The sequence below is a fragment of the Protopterus annectens genome, chromosome 9.part0, assembly GCF_019279795.1.
Source record: "Protopterus annectens isolate FY-2018-M chromosome 9.part0, PAN1.0, whole genome shotgun sequence".
Classification (NCBI taxonomy): Eukaryota; Metazoa; Chordata; order Ceratodontiformes; family Protopteridae; genus Protopterus; species Protopterus annectens.
This window is the reverse complement of record NC_056743.1, coordinates 1257638538-1257655029: the sequence shown is the minus strand read 5'-3', so window position 1 is coordinate 1257655029 and position 16492 is coordinate 1257638538. Positions and strand designations below refer to the sequence as shown.

Here is a 16492-nt window from a genome sequence, read left to right as displayed (position 1 = left end):
TGACGCCAGAGGAAGATAAACCAGGCCTGACCTTGGAAGGAACCTTAGAGACAGAAGTAGAAGGCCTAACCACCTTATGCAAAGAAGGGACTACAGAGACCTGAGAGGCCCCCTCAGCCTGCCCGACTCCTGAGAGGCCACATCCTGCAAAACTAAAGGCTCCCCTGAGACTCAGCTGAAACCTCGGCCAGATCCACAGATTCCACCGTAGTTTCTAAGAACCGGCGTCCGTAACGCGGACTCATCCTGCTTGGACTTTAACGATTTTTCCTTACGCTTCTTAGCGGTGCGGCATCGGAGGATCAGGCGGCATATTGTAATTACACCGCTACCAAAGACAAGCCTAGTACAATCTAACCTCGTTTAATGGTGCGCTTATTAAATCTAGCACAAAGCGACACCACGCCGTGCTCAGGCCCCAAGCAAGGAATACAAAGAGAGTGGTAATCCCTATGAGGTATCTGTTTCCCACAAGAAATACAATTATTCACTTTTTCTGACATCCGGATTTAACTGAGGCAAGAAAAGACAAAAATATTCCCCAACGGGTACTTAGCCCAACTTGGTCTTGGTCTGAAACTCAAAATCTGAAAATTTCAGGGCCGACGGCACTTGCAAAACGCTGCTTCTGCTTCGGACCATGCGGCAAGAAAGACTGAGGATATGGCGGTCATGCGCTTTAGTACCACGGCGTACTGACGTCAGATCTGAGCGACCATGACCGACGCCAGCCTAACACTTTGGTATTCGGGCCAACCGAGGACAGCGGACTACCCACAGGTTATGACTGCAGCAATGTGAGATGAAGAACATCTGCATCTTTGCTCAAACTCAGCAATATGATCAGCCACAAGACCAGAAGTCTCCAAATAAAACTGTCAAATATATACAAACGGACTTCATCAGGAACATAAAGTCTTTCAACTGAAATATTCGTACATGTGTACCAAATCAACTGTGCCTCAAAAACAGCTCGAAAGCGAAACTGACAAGTCACAAACTTGTCAATCATCTTTTCTTCTAAAAGAATAGAGTTCTAATTCTCAAGCTTAATTTTTCCATCTTTAATATGCCCCCCTCAAGAAAATGTGGCACATTAATAGACCATCCTTTGCCACCATTTTCTAAACACACAGGTTACTTACACCAACTTCAGATACCAACTTGTAAGGAGGAAGATATAGGACAAAATGGGCTTAAAAAGGTAGACAATGTTATTACCTAAAATAAATAAACCAGAAACTGATTACCTGATGCAGTCGCATTAAAACTTTGGTCACCCTTGAACTAAATGGCTCAGGAATAGGCAACAATGGGAGTAATCTAAAGGATAAAGCCTCTCTGGACACAGTTTCTGCTTACGTGAGAAAATGAAAGCATGGTATGCAATACTTACCATGAGGTCGAGTGTAGTTCATAGGTGCTGGTACTGGTACTGGTCCTGGGCCAGGACCAGGGCCTGGACCTGGTCCTTGAACAGGCCCTGGCCCAGGTACAGAGGGTGGAGGTAGATTAGACATTGGTTGCTGCATTCCGGGCATGGGCTTCTTTCCCTGCACTGCCAACTGCAGGTAGTCTGGTAAAGGCTGTCCTCGAGCTAGCATTTTATATGCCATAATCTGAGCCCGCAATTGATGAAGCTGGTTCTGGTTGAAAGGAGTTGGACCACGATTCTGCTGTCCCAGTGCTTGTGCGTCAGGGCCATCAAGTGGAACGCCTCCTGGGCCAGATGGTATTGTGGGGCCTGAAGGAGGACCATTTGCTGGAACTGGACTAGAGGCATGTTCAGAACCACCAAGAGGTGATGGGTAACCTGAAAAGGAATGGAATTCCAATGTTAAATTTAAAAACAGTAAAAAAAGAAATAAAAATTACAATTACTTTTATGCTACTGATGCATTTTCAGTTAAAAGGAACTCTTTTTACCAGCTTAGAATAAAAATGCAGCATTATCAACATTTATGCTCACGTGTTAACATAAAACTGAAAACAGTAATAGCACAATTTCATTTTGCAAAGCTCTAGATAGTTACCAACATGGCTCTCCCCAAAGATGCGAACAAATGTTAAAACAAAGATGCAAGTAAACTGAACTCTAGCGGACTGATGCAAGGGGGGTTGTCCTCCATCCACAAGTTGCCCATGTTCAGGAAGAAGCCTGGAAGTCACAACAAAAGCTCGACTGCCAGAACCAGAAGAACAGTGCCTAATGGCTTGATCTTCTTCCAAATGAAACAGTGACAGCAAAAACATTCAAAAAATGTTCCACTTCTGGTAGAAGGCCGACTGCAGTACTACACAAATCAACACAGCCAGTTAACAGTCATCAGCACAGCAGCATATAACAAGCACTAAAGAAGCAAGTCCCACATGAAAAAAAGTGTTAGGCCCAGGCTGCTGGCGACCATGGAGGAAACTGGTTTGGAACAATGGGGCAGTTCAGGCTTGGAACTCATGGAATGGGCATGCAACTAAAGAAAACAAATGAACCACTTGTTTAACTTTGGCTCACCTCGCCTGCTCAATAACTTTGCTACCCAGCTGTATCACCTTAACGCCAATAATAATAATTTAACTAGGTAGGCCTGGGGATAATACATGGCAAAGTAACTTGCTCAAGATCACACCACAGACAAACGAGGACTGAGTGAATAACAGAAGAAAATACAGCTAGCTATCCATTTTGATACGGTCAGTTTAACCACAGGTCTCCTTTACATGCCTTTAGTAAAAGACACCAGAAGTTGGTCTGCCCTGTTAGGGGAATTTGGTCACATTTAGGCAGAATCTCAGCCAACATCCAATGAATGCAGGATTTACTCTCCCTTGTTTTGGATGTTTGAAAAGACTTGGATATGAATGGCCTGATTAAATGAAAGCTCTTGTACAACCCTGACCATAAAAAGTGGGATTAATCTTTATGGAGATCTTATCTTTATGAAAGGTAAGGAATGACTCATTGCACATTAGTGCTTGCAATTCAGAGATGCGTCTAGAAAAGTCAAGTCTAGCAAAAAGTACAGTTATGTAAGTAAACTTACCATAACAGTAGGGGTTAGAATACTCGTTTTTGCATTAGCTATGGGGGAATTATATCCTGCAAGGATATAACAGCTGGCAAGTTTCCAAAGCTTCAGGGCACTTTCCACATGGTTAAACTATTAGGCAGCTTGAGCGATGCTGCTAAAAGGTACATACATACACACTGATCTACATCCTTAAAAAGACTGCCCTTTGAAAAAATAATATTAGTTAGACACGCAATACTATATACATTACAAACAAAACAATGTTCATGTCCAAGGTGCCATGTATCTGCTCAAGGTTTAGAGATACGACCATATCTCAACATAATGTGGACCAAATTTAGCAACCGGGACAGTCTGCGGTGCACAATTCATATCAGGAACATCTGGATTCATCACAGGAATGGGAATATCTTCTGGAACTTCCTCTGGAATTGGAACACCGGACAACTCATTCTGAAATAGTCTCTCTCAAGCTATGTGATGTGGCATAGGCTTGGACACCTGTCTCAAATGCTTCTGATTCCGCCTAAAAACTGCTCCTTGTGATTCTACAATGTATGATCTCAGCCCTGGGCAAATGTTCTTCATGACAAATCTGATCATAACCTTTGGACATTCGTATCCTTACCACTTCTTGTAATAGACTGAGAAGTTTGCTGGTTTTATCGTAGTATGATTTCTGGGTTAAACGCTTCATAGGTTCATAGATTAGTACTAAGCTAACTGCCCTTGCGAGCCATTTTAAGCCTAGCCAATTATCCCTTGTGAGACTCAAACCCTGCACCTTGTGCTTGCAAGGCAAACACCTTATCCATTAGGCCACCCTCCCAACCCTGGTTGGTTGATACAGCTGGGTAGCAAAGTTATTGAGCAGGCGAGGTGAGCCAAAGTTAAACAAGTGGTTCATTTGTTTTCTTTAGTTGCATGCCCATTCCATGAGTTCCAAGCCTGAACTGCCCCATGAGTTCCAAGCCTGAACTGCCCCATTGTTCCAAACCAGTTTCCTCCATGGTTGCCAGCAGCCTGGGCCTAACACTTTTTCATGTGGGACAAGTTCAACAGACCGATTTTCACTGACCTACTGCTCTTGACAAACGGAACCAACAATTAACTACTAATTGGGAATGTGGTTCTGGTTTGTCTTGGCAGAACTCTGAGCAGGTGAACCAAGATGTTTATCAAGAGGAACATTTGAGATTTAACAGATTAAGCAAATCACCACTATTATCTTGTTTAGACTTCTCCAGAACGGTTTTGCACTTTGAACTGCAAGTTCTGCCAAACCATTTGATTGCGGGTACTCAGGGCTACTCGTGACATGAGTAAAGTACCATTCTTCAGCAAATCTTTTCAACTGTTGGCTTGTAAACTGCATGCCATTGTCAGAAATAACTGTGCAGACTACCATGGACTGAGATGACAACAGTACTGGATACTAGGTTAGGAAGTAGATCAATCTCAAACCAACTGGAGTAACATTCTAATTCCAAATAAATGACCATTCCACTCAATGTCAGTGGCCGTCAACCAAGTAGTTCCGGAACCTGGGTTAGCTGAAGTGGTTCCTTCTGTTGATGTGGCTTAGTACCATTATATACTGGACAAGATGAAAGCGGTCTCTCACTGTCTTGTGACAGAATGCCAAAATACTAGTCTTTTCGGCCTTCTTTTGGTAGAGTCTGTTCCTAGGTGACTGATGCAAGAAAGTAATGTACTCTGGTTGCAAAGACTTTGGAACAATTACTTTTTGGACCTTTCATAATACCTTTGTCAGACAAAAATATCTCTGTATGGAAAATAAGGTTGCACTTCTTGAACTAAACTATATTGCTTTGATAAAGTGGTTAAGCCTCTGTAAAACTGGATCTGTGGCTTTGTGATCTCTCAACTCAAAGACGTGCGGAAGAAAAATTTCTCGCCTACAAATTATGTGAGAGGTTGGCATAATGGTTAAGGTGTTTACCTTACAGACACAATGTGCAGGGTTTGATTCTCACATGGGGTAATTGGCTAGGCTTAAAATGGCCCACAAGAGCACTTAGCCTAGTACTAATCTATGAACCTATGAACCTGACTTCAAAAATCAGTGTTCTCGTTCTCATGCTGTTCTGTGGTGTTTCTGGGTGATCTGGACAATGTATCTGCAAGATAAAGAACTTTGCCTTTCTTGTAGACAAGATTGAAATTCTACATTCACAGTCCCAGCATAGTGTGTTGCAGTCGGGCTGGAACTGAATGTATAGGCTTTCTCAAGATAGTGACTAGAGGTTGGTGGATTGTTTTGATCTGGATAGGTCTACCATAAACAATCATGAAACTTCAAACATGCAAACGCAGTACGTCCTGATAAAGAGAGCTTTTGGCAACTATCACAGTTTGGGTAAGTGTTGTCAATGCATAGGCAACAGTTTGATCCTCTTGTCGAATGACTGCACCAAGACCAAATTTCGAAGCATCACAGGAAAATGTAACTGGTTTGTGAACCTAAAAGGATCATAGGAGGTTGCTAAGCTAATGGCCCTGGGGCACTTACAAGCCTAGCCAAGAGTTTATCCCCAGAAAAGAAAAGTACAGTTTTGTACCTACCATAAATGTAGATGTTAGAGGATCCACATTGCTGCAGTCCTAACACTTGGGTAGTCCGCTGTCCCAGTCGGCCCGAATACCAAAGTATAAGGCTGACGTCGGTCAAGGCGCATTTGTCTGACATCAGGACGTCAGGGTACAAATGCGCATGACCGACGTCATATCCTCAGTCTTTTCTTGCCCCAGATGTCAGAAGACCCTAAAAAGATAAGGCCAAAACCAAAAAACACCAAACACTCCTGTACCTAATATATGTACAATATATACAAATTTACAAAAATAGAACCCCACCCACACAACCACCCCTAAACACAGAGGGAAGGAGGGAGGGTAAATTGGACTGCAGCAATGTGGATCCTCGAACATCTACATTTATGGTAGGTACAAAACTGTACTATGTTCTTCATCTCACATTGCTGCAGTCCTAACACTTGGGTAGAATCCCAAAGCAGAGGTAAGGGAGGATGGCTAAACTATAATGAAGCAGGAGCTGCCAAAATGCCCTGCAACACAGCAGTGGCAAAACCAGCCCTGGATTTAGAATAGAGAGGAAGGTGGTAATGCTTGGAGAAAGTATGCACTGAACTCCAAGTAGCTGCCTCCAAAATATCCTTAGTTGCCACCCCTTAGAAATGCTGTTGAAGTGGCAGTAGCCCTCGTGGAATGAGGCCTAATCCCAGCTGGAATCTCCTTGCCATGATGGGAATAACAGAATGCAATGCAAAACCCAATCCACTTAGATATAGTTTGTTTTGACACAGGCTTGCCCTGGGAACTCAAAGCAAAAGAAACAAACAACTGCTGAGACTGCCTAAAATCCCTAGTCCTGCTTAAATAATAACGCAACTGCCTGTGTACATCTAAAGTGTGCAAAATCTTTTCCCCTTATTTTGGGGATTTGCATAAAAAGTAGGCAAATGAATAGTTTGGTTTAAAGCCACACTAGAAACCACCTTAGGCATAAATGAAGGATTAGTGCGTAATGATACCCTATCCTTATGAAAAATCAAAAAGGCTCAACCGCCATAAGGGCCTGCAATTCAGAAACCCTTCTTGCAGAAGTAATGGCCAACAAAAAGCAGTCTTCCATGACAAGTATTTCAATTCAGCAGTAGCCGAGGCTCAAAAGGTTGTAGAGTAAGTTTCTCCAACACAAAATTGAGGTCCCAAGCAGGAGTAGGAGCTCTCGGGGGTCTTATATTCTTTGCCCTCTAAGAAATTGCTTGAACAAAGGATGAGAAAACAATGGTGGGTCACAATCATAGTGAGCTGAAATTGCTGCAGCATGAATCTTAATGGAAGAGAAAGACAAACCTTTGTCCAATAACTCAGTAAGATATTGAAGAGCCACACTCAAATTAGGCTCTGAAACATCCAAATCCTTTGCTGCACTCCAAAATAAAAATCTCTTCCATTTTTCTGCATACACTTTACGTGTACTAGGCCTTCTGGCTTCCATAATCACATTCAAAACTTGAGGAAGTTGAGACCTGCTGTGGTTCAAAACAGAATATGCCAGGCTGTTAGATGAAGAGAGTGAAGCTTGACATTGAGGAGATGACCGTCCCTCTGAGACAAAAGGTGTGGAATTAAAGGTAAAGGCCATGGAGGCTTCCTTACCAGATTCCTCAGTAATGGGTACCAGTGTTGCCGAGGCCAATCTGGAGCTATCAAAATCATCCTTGGCTTGTCTTGTCTGACCTTTAGGAGTACCTTTGGGAGGAGAGGCAGAGGTGGAAAGGCATACACATGAAGATTTTCCCAACTGAACGAAAGAGCATCCACTTTCCAAGCTGTGTGATGAAACCTTTTCGTGCAAAACTTTGGCAGCTGGTGGTTTAGTGGAGAAGCGAACAGATCTATGTCTGGAGTTCCCCAGGACACTGTCAATTGTCGAAATACATGAAGATCCAGTTTCCACTCGTGGGGATCCATGATTTGCCTGCTTAACACATCTGCTAAGGAGTTCTGTGCTCCTGGCAGAAACCTTGCCTGTAGATTTAGCTGCAAGCTGAGCGCAGTCTCCCACAAAATCATTGCTTGCCTGCATAGAGGATAAGAATGTGTTCCCCTTGCTTGTTGATGTACCACATGACAGTAGTGTTGTCTGTTAGAATCAACACCTGCCCTGGAAGAAGTAACTCCTTGAAAGCCATTAATGCAAACTGGACTGCTAACATCTCCTTCATGTTGATATGTAGATGCTGTAGTCTGGCAGGCCACTTGTCTTGTATCCACTTTCCATTCAGATGAGCTCCCCAAGCTATGTCTGAGGCATCTGTCGTTAGAATCTGACTCGCCTCTGGCCGGGTCACAGAGAGTCCCTTGTTTAGGTGACATTCCTGAGCCCACCACAAAATTCCTTTTTGCATGCAAGGTATTCTTGGAATGCCAGTGTCCAAATCCTGTCAGTGCTGTGTCCTGACATTTTCTAGATACCATTGCAGCTTCCTCATATGCAGTTTGGCATTGGGAAGCACCAGAATACAAGATGCCATGAACCCTAATGCTTGAAGGACTGTCCTTGCAGTCAGCACGGACTGATGAGATAGTTGATGGAAGTAAAGGGATAGACTCTTTTGTTTGTCCGGGGTTAAAAGGCCATCTGGGCTGCTGTATTCAGTCTCACACCCAGAAAGCACATGTCTTGAGAGGGTACTAGACTGGACTTTATTTCGTTCACAGAATACCCCAGGCATCTTAGCACTGCTATCACATATTCCAGATGCTGAAGAAGCTCGTCCTTTTCTTGAGCCAGAATCAGACAGTCGTCCAAGTAAGGATAGATTTGTATTCCTTTTAGCCTGAAAAAAGCTACAACTGGAGCCAGAACTTTTGTGAATACTCTGGGCGCAGTAGATAAGCCAAAGGGCAAGGCAGAGAACTGATAATGTGAATTTCCAGCTCGGAAATGCAGATACTTCCTGCAACTGAGTCTGATAGGCACATGAAGGTAAGCCTCCTTGAGATCTAAAGTTACCATCCAGTAATCTTTGCCCAGCAGAGGTAAAAGCTGTTGTAACGTCAACATATTGAACTTGGGAATGTAAGTGTTGAGGATAGACAAATCCAAAATTGGTCTCCACGTGTTCCCCTTTTTTGGTACTAGGAACAGGCGAGAATAAAATCCTAGGCCCCTTTCTGGCACAGGAACCGGCTGAATGGCCCCTATCTGGAGCAACAGAGAAATTTGCTTGTGAGCCTCTTTTCTTTGTATAGGAGGAATGTCTGGCATGCCTTTGAATGGAGGCAAGGTATGGAAATAAAACCTGTAACCGTGGTGAACGATATCCAATACCCATCTGTCTTGGGTAATAACACTCCAATTTTCTTTGAAAAGTGCCAGCCTTCCTCCCAAAGGTGCTGCCAGACGAGAAGGCTCTGGCAGCTGAAAAGGCAAGTCATTGGGTCTGCTTACGAAAGGACTGACCCCTGCCCTCACCAGAAGACTGGGCAGGCGAACTGCCTGTTCTAGGCCTAAAAGAACCTTGAGCTCTGCCCCTACCACGTCTAGATCTACCCCTAGACTGAGAATCATAAGAAGGATAAGTCCACCCCTTAGTAGGCCAATTTCTACTAAACTTTGGAGGCTGAACCTGCAAAAAACTTTAACAGTCTGCATAGACTTAGCCTTGTCCTCCATTTTCTTTAAAACTGTTTCCACAGGCGCACCAAACAACACATCAGATTGTAAAGGAGCATCTAAAATCCTTGTCTTTACATGTTCAGCTAAATTCTGATCCCTCAGCCAGGCGTGCCTCATGAAGAACAGAACCAGTGGCTGCCACCCTCGAAGAGGCCTGTACAGCATCAAAACCACATTGCAAGGAATGCTTACCCACCTGTTCAGAAACATGAACCAAATCCTGCAACTCTTTACACTCAATACCTTCCGCCAGAGCATCTACCTTAGACTTCAATTGAGAAAGGAGATAATTTTGGTATTTCAACATGTGAAACTGGCAATTCAAAGCCCTCATGGCTAAAGTGGAAGAAGTATACACCTTTTCCCCCATCTATCCAAAGCCCTTGCCTCTTTATCGGAAGGAACAGGATTTTTAACAACAGAAGCCTTAACCCCTTTAGGGCCCTGAGAAACAGTTTTTGGGTCCGCCCTAGGACTCTTAAAAAGATACTTATGAGCTTCAGGCACCCTATAATACCTGTCCGGTTTAACTGGGGCAGGAGGCAAAGAATCAGGGTTCAGGAAGCCTCTGCAAAAACATCCTCTACCACATCCAGAACAGGAGGTATAGCTAAAGGCCTATGCTGGGGTAGAAACAAAAATTCCCTAAGCCTTTTCCTAGAATCAGAGAAATCTTGACCTTCCCATTTAAAATGCTCCCTCATGGAATGAAGAGTCTCTGAAAAGAAAAATCCTCAGGAGGAGAGGCAAGGTGTAGAGTCATCTACATCAGAATCAGAATAAGGAGGATACTCCTGCAAGTCTTCAGCAAGACTCAGAAGCCTCGAACACTGCTCAAAACTCTCAAGCTCAGGTTCCACCCTAGGCCTCTTATCAGGGGGGGGGGTAAAGAACCTCTAATCATAGAAATCAAATCTTCTGCCATTTTAAGCATATGTTTCTTAGGCAGAGACCCTGAAGAACTAGGAGACCCCCACTGAAGTTAACCCTGGCCGGCCTCTAGAAGGAGCCTTGGAAACAGAAGGGGAGGGCCTAACCACCTTAGGAAGGGAGGGGAAAACAGCTACCTGAGAAGCCCCTTCAGCCTGGCCTACCTCCTGAGAGGACACATCTTGTAACAGTAAAGTCTCTCCCTGAGAATCCAAAGGAACTCTGGTAGAACCACCGGCTCCACGAGCCCTCTAAAGAACCGACGTCCGGGACAGATGGTTCTTCTACCCTAAACTTCGCTGCTTTGTCTTTGCGCTTTTAGATGAAGCGGGCGCCGGAGCATCCGACGGCATGTTGTAATTACAACGCTTCCCAAAACTAACCTGGCACAATCTAATCTTCTCTTAATAGTGCGTTTGTTAAATCTAGCACAAGAGCGACAGCCAACAACGTCGTGCTCAGGCCCTAAGCAAGGTATACACAATGTATGGTAATCTCTATGAGGTATCTGTTTCCCACAAGAAATACAGTTATTCACTTTTTCTGACATCCGGTTAAATACTGAGGCAAGAAAAAACCAAAATATTCCCCAACGGGGTACTTAGCCAACTTTGATTCGGTCTGAAACTCCGACTTCAGAAAATTTCAGAACGCCAACCTGCACTCGCAATACTGCTTCTGCATCGGACCATGCGGCAAAAAAGACTGAGGATATGACGTCGGTCATGCACATTTGTACACTGACGTCCTGATGTCAGACAAATGCGCCTTGACCGACGTCAGCCTTATACTTTGGTATTCGGGCCGACTGGGACAGCGGACTACCCAAGTGTTAGGACTGCAGCAATGTGAGATGAAGAACATCCTCAGCCGGCACCGGTTGCCCCCGTCAATGACGGACAGGTGGAACCCCTTGGGCAAATATGTGGTTTCCCATCCACTCAGTGATGATGGGCTTGCAGAGTCAGAAAAGGGACATGTATGGGAAGTCTATTCCAGAGATGAGGCAGCCTCTGGAAGACCATTCTGTCTCTCCAGCAGGTTTTGTTGATGTTGCATATTAAATTTAGGCCTTTCAAGTAGGTAACGCTCAAGGAGTTAGACTTATGGATATGGAGCATCTCTAGTAGGGTAGGGTCTGATATTGCTTTGTAGGTGAGACACAGATCACCTCTCAGCAATATGTATGACACTGAGCAGAGTGATAGTGATTTGAGCCTGTCCACATAGGACAGGTGTTGGAGGCCATGGATTCTCTGCGAGGTATTTCTGTGGCCTTGCCAGTTGGTGCAGGTGTTTGGAGAGGTAAACACCAAACTGGTCGTTAAACTCAATTGTTGGCCTAATGAGGGAGGAGTACAGAGTGGTAATAAAAAGAAGTTGTCTTACCATAACGTTCCATCTGTATTGTTGATCCTGGTTCAGTCATTATGCATGGGTATCGGTTCCGAGCACGGAACACAGCCGGCCATTTTCCAAGCTCGATTCGGCTTCAAACTCTCGAGCTAAACTCTTAACCACAATCCCCCTTCTCCTGGTTACCTCAGATTGAGTTTGCAAGTCAAAGAAGGTAGAGGCTACCTCTGGTCAAATAACCTAAGAGAACCAGATGATGAGATCCACTAGAAACCACAGGAGGGGGAAGGGAGGGTCGTAATGACTCAAGGATCAACAATACAGATGGAACGTTAAGTTAAGACATAACTTCTTTATCTGATATAGTTAATCCTCATTCATTCCTTAAGCATGGGACACAGTCCCCAGCTACCTCTATTACTGGGAGGCTTTCATGGAAGGACATTCCTGAGCACCATAGAACCGAAAGATGCTCTTCCCCTGGAGGCAAAATCCAATTTGTAATGATTGATGAAGGTATGAGGCATAGCCCAAGTTGCAGCTGCACAGATGTCATGTAACGCTCTGGCATGAAAGGCAGCAGAAGTTGCCACCATCCTTGTTGAATGAGCTTTCATGGTAGAAGGCAACGAGATATTACGATGTGTATAAATGAAGGTCACGCAGTCCTTTAACCATCTAGCTGAGACCTTGGCAACAGCAGATCCTAATCTAGGTCCAGAAAAGGCCAAAAATAACTGGTCAGATTTACGAAAGGGTTTAGTCTTGTTTAAGTAAAAACGGACTTGCCTGTGGATATCTAGGGTATGTAGGCAATACTCTCCTCTGTTTGAATGATTGGGAAAGAAAAAGTACAGTTTTGTACCTACCATAAATGTAGATGTTAGTGTTCACCCTGCTGCAGTCATCACACTTGGGTTATCCTGCAGTCATGCGGTCCCCGCAGTTGGCCTGAGTTCCAAAGTCTTGGTCTGGCGTCGGTTGCTGTCGCTTCTTCCCTGACATCAGTGCGCCAGGGGTATACAAGAGGCATCCGGCGCCATTTTCTTCAGTTTTTCTTGCCCCAGATGTCAGGTGCCCCCAATAGGTAGGCAATATATATATATATAAAATAAAGCAATACCTTCAGGCACAAGCAAATGCACCACAGAGGTTGTATAGGACAGAGTGGTATAGGTAAGTCCAGCTAGTTCAGAGGGGATGGAGGGAGGGTAACCTGGACTGCAGCAGGGTAAACAATCGAACATCTACATTTATGGTAGGTACAAAACTGTACTATGTTCATCGTGTTACCCTGCTGCAGTCATCACACTTGGGTTGAATCCCAAAGCTAAGGATGGGTGGTGGAGTTAAACAGGGTTAGAAGAAGCTAGTAGGCCCTGCAAAACCGCAGTGGCAAAACCAGCTCTAGTCTTAGAATATAGAGGTAAGTGATCGTGTTTGGTGAAGGTGTGCACTGAACTCCAAGTTGCAGCTTCCAGAATATTCTTGGTTGGCAACCCTTGAGAAAGGCTGTTTATGTAGCTGTAGCCCTGGTGAAGTGGGACCTAATGTTAGCAGGTACCGGTTTCCCATGATGCGTGTAGCAGAAACGTATGCAATGCCCTATCCATTTTGAAATGGTCTGTTTTCAGATGGCTTTTCCTTGTAATCCTGCAGCATAGGCTACAAAGAGCTGGTCACATTTTCTGAAAGCCTTAGTTTTATCCAAGTAGTATAGAGAGACTCTGTCTTGATGAAAAATGAGGAAAGGCTCCACTGCCATTAGTGCCTGTAGTTCTGAGATTCTTCTTGCTGAAGTAATTGCTAGCAGTAGGGCAGTTTTCCATGAAAGAAATTTTAAATCAGCTGCAAAAACTGGTTCAAAGGGTGGCAGTGTAAGCTTTTCCAGAACAAAGTTGAGATCCCAAGTAGGTGATGGTGCTCTCCTGGGCGGTCTTATGTTCTTAGCCCCTCTGAGGTACTGTCTTACGAGTGGATGTGAAAATAAAAGCGGATCAGTGTTGTAATGAGCTGAAATTGCTGAAGCGGGGATCATAATAGATGAAAAGGAAAGTCCTTTGTGCAACATCTCAGTTAAATATTGTAGAATCTGAGGAATGTTTGGATCAAGGGGATTTTGGCCTTTAGCCTGGTTCCAGGCGCAAAATCTTTTCCATTTGTCTGAATAGGTTTTCCTGGTGCTGGGCCTCCTGGCCTCCAGAATGACATCCATAACAGCTTTGGATAGAGGTGTTGGCTGGTTGTTTAGGTAATTTGCCATGCAGCCAGGTTTAAAGTCTTGAGCTGGCTGTGTAGAATCTGATTGCCTCTATGGGTGAGCAGGTGAGGAATTTGTGGTAAAATCTATGGTGGGCCATGTTCCTTAGAATTGAATACCAGTGCTGGCGTGGCCAGTCTGGTGCAATGAGTATCATTTGTGGCCTCTCTAATCTGACTTTCAGCAGTACCTTTGCTAGAAGAGGCAGTGGAGGAAAGGCATACACTGTTAATGTTTTCCAACTGAATGAGAGGGCGTCCACTTTCCAAGCTTGTGGATGGAATGTCCTTGTGCAAAATTTTTGAAGTTGGTAGTTTTGGGGGTTGGCAAACAGATCTATGTCTGGGCGTCCCCATTTTTGAGTTATCCTAGCAAATACTTGTGGATCTAGTTTCCACTCGTGGGGATCCATGATGTTTTTGCTTAGGTAGTCTGCCAATGTGTTTTTCTTTCCTGACAAGAATTGTGCTTGTAGTTGAACCTGGGAAGACAGTGCTGTGCTCCACAAGGTCATTGCTTGCCTGCATGGAGGGTAGGAATGTGTGCCCCCTTGCTTGTTTATGTACCACATTACTGTGGTATTGTCAGTCTTTATTATTAGCTGCCCTGGGTGTAAGAGGTCCTTGAAAGCTGTTAGGGCATTCTGTACTGCTAGCATTTCTTTTTGATTGATATGCAGATGCCTTTGATCTGTAGTCCATTTGCCCTGAATGCACTGTCCCGCCATGTGTGCTCCCCAGGCATAGTCCGATGCATCTGTTGTCATAGTTTGCCTGGCTGTGGGTAAGGTGAAAGGCTGACCCTTGTTGAGGTGACATGCCTGTGCCCACCATAGAAACTTCTGTTGAAGGCAGGGAATGAGTGGTATTGTTTCCAAGCTGTGGCTGTGCTGTGTCCATACGCTTTTCGGGTACCATTGTAATTTCCTCATATGCAGTTTTGCAAATGGTATTAGTAGCATGCAAGATGCTATGAATCCCAAGGCCTGCAGAATTTTTCTTGCAGGGAGTTGGGTCTTTGTTGCCATTATTTTGTAGTATTGAGTCAGCTGTTGTTGCTTGTCTGGCGTGAGATAAGTCATCTGGGCCATTGTATTCAAGCTGGCACCCAGGAATATTATGTTTTGTGAGGGCACTAGTTTTGATTTCTTTTTGTTTACTGTGTACCCTAGGCAACTTGGAAGGTGTTTGACAAATGCCAGATGTTTTAAAAGAGTGTCCTTGCTTTCTGCTTGAATAAGGCAGTCGTCCAGGTATGGGTATATTTGAATTCCACTTTGTCTGCAGTATGCAATTACTGGTGCCAGGCATTTTGTGAAGACCCTGGGCGCAGTAGATAAGCCAAAGGGCAGTGCAGAGAATTGATAATGGGTTGAACCTGCAATGAAGCGGAGGCATCTTCTGCAATTTTGTCTGATAGGGACATGCAGGTATGCCTCCTTGAGGTCCAATGTTACTAGCTAAGCATTCTTGCCCAGCATGGGAAGAAGCTGCTGTAGTGTTGGCATCTTGAATTTTGGAACTTGTAGATAGGTGTTCAGAATTGAAAGATCCAGAATGGGCCTCCATGTTTTGTCTTTTCTTGGGACTAGAAAGAGTCTTGAGTAAAATCCTTGTCCTTGCTCCTGTGTAGGTACCTGTGGAATGGCTCTCATGCCCATGCTCTCATTTATTTTTGTAATTTATTTTTGTGCCTCTGCCCATTGATTTGATGGCAGGTCTGGCATTCCTTTTATTCTTGGCAAGGTATGAAAGTGGAATCTGTATCCTTGTGAGACAATGTTTAGGACCCATTTGTCTTTTGTGATGATGTGCCAGTTGTCTGCAAAAAGTGCTAATTTTCCTCCCAAGGGAGCTGCCAAGAGAGATTTGCTTGGTAGTTTGAGGATTGTGTTAGTCTTCTGCTAGCTTGCGGCCTGTCTTCAACTCCTTTCTGGGTAGCAGTACCCCATTGGCGAGGTTTGTAAAGGCCTTGTGACTGACCTCTGCCCCTTGGGCATCTGTATTTGCCCCTCTGTGATCTGTCCAAAGCTGGAAAGGACCAGTTTTTTGTTGGTCAATTTCTGCCTGTAAAAAATCCTTGACAGTCTGCATAGACTTTGCCTTATCCACCATTTTCTTTAAAACCTCTTCTGCTTTGACACCAAATACATCCTGCTGTAAAGGTGCATCCAATAATTTTGCTTTAACATGATCAGGTAGGGTTTTGTTCTTTTAAAGCATGTTTACGTATGACAGACCCAGTAACAGCTGCTCTACAGGAAGCTTCCAATGAATCAAATCCACATTGTAATGTATGTTTGCCCACCTGTTCAGCTGCATGCAACAGACCCTGCATTTCCTTGAATTCAGACTGTTCAGAATGTGTGCTCATTTTTTGTTTTAATTGAGACATTAGGAATTGCTGATATTTCAGCATGTGAAACTGACAATTTAATGCTCTCATAGCCAGAGTAGCTGAGGTGTACATCTTTTTTCCCCATCTATCTAGGGCTCTGGAATTCCTTTCAGAGGGCACATGATTTTTAGCCATAGAAGCTTTAGCCCCTTTGGGACCCTGGGAAATTGTTTCTGAGTCAGCCACAGGGCTTTTATAAAGGAATTTGTGAGAGTCCGGTACTCTGTAGTACCTGTCTGGTTTGGCTGCAGCAGGAGGTAGAGAGTCTGGATTTAGACTAGACTCCAA

At 44.2% G+C, this 16492-nt stretch overlaps 1 protein-coding gene across 1 annotated transcript in view; it reads right to left on the bottom strand.

Moving 5' to 3' along the window:
• LOC122810647 (transcription activator BRG1-like) overlaps positions 1-16492 on the bottom strand; it is a 278989-nt gene that overhangs the window by 251001 nt on the left and 11496 nt on the right. Inside the window, exon 2 of the mRNA XM_044082220.1 lies at positions 1397-1813. Within this exon, the coding sequence (XP_043938155.1) occupies positions 1397-1813 (417 nt within the window). The remainder of the gene's footprint in view (positions 1-1396; positions 1814-16492) is intronic.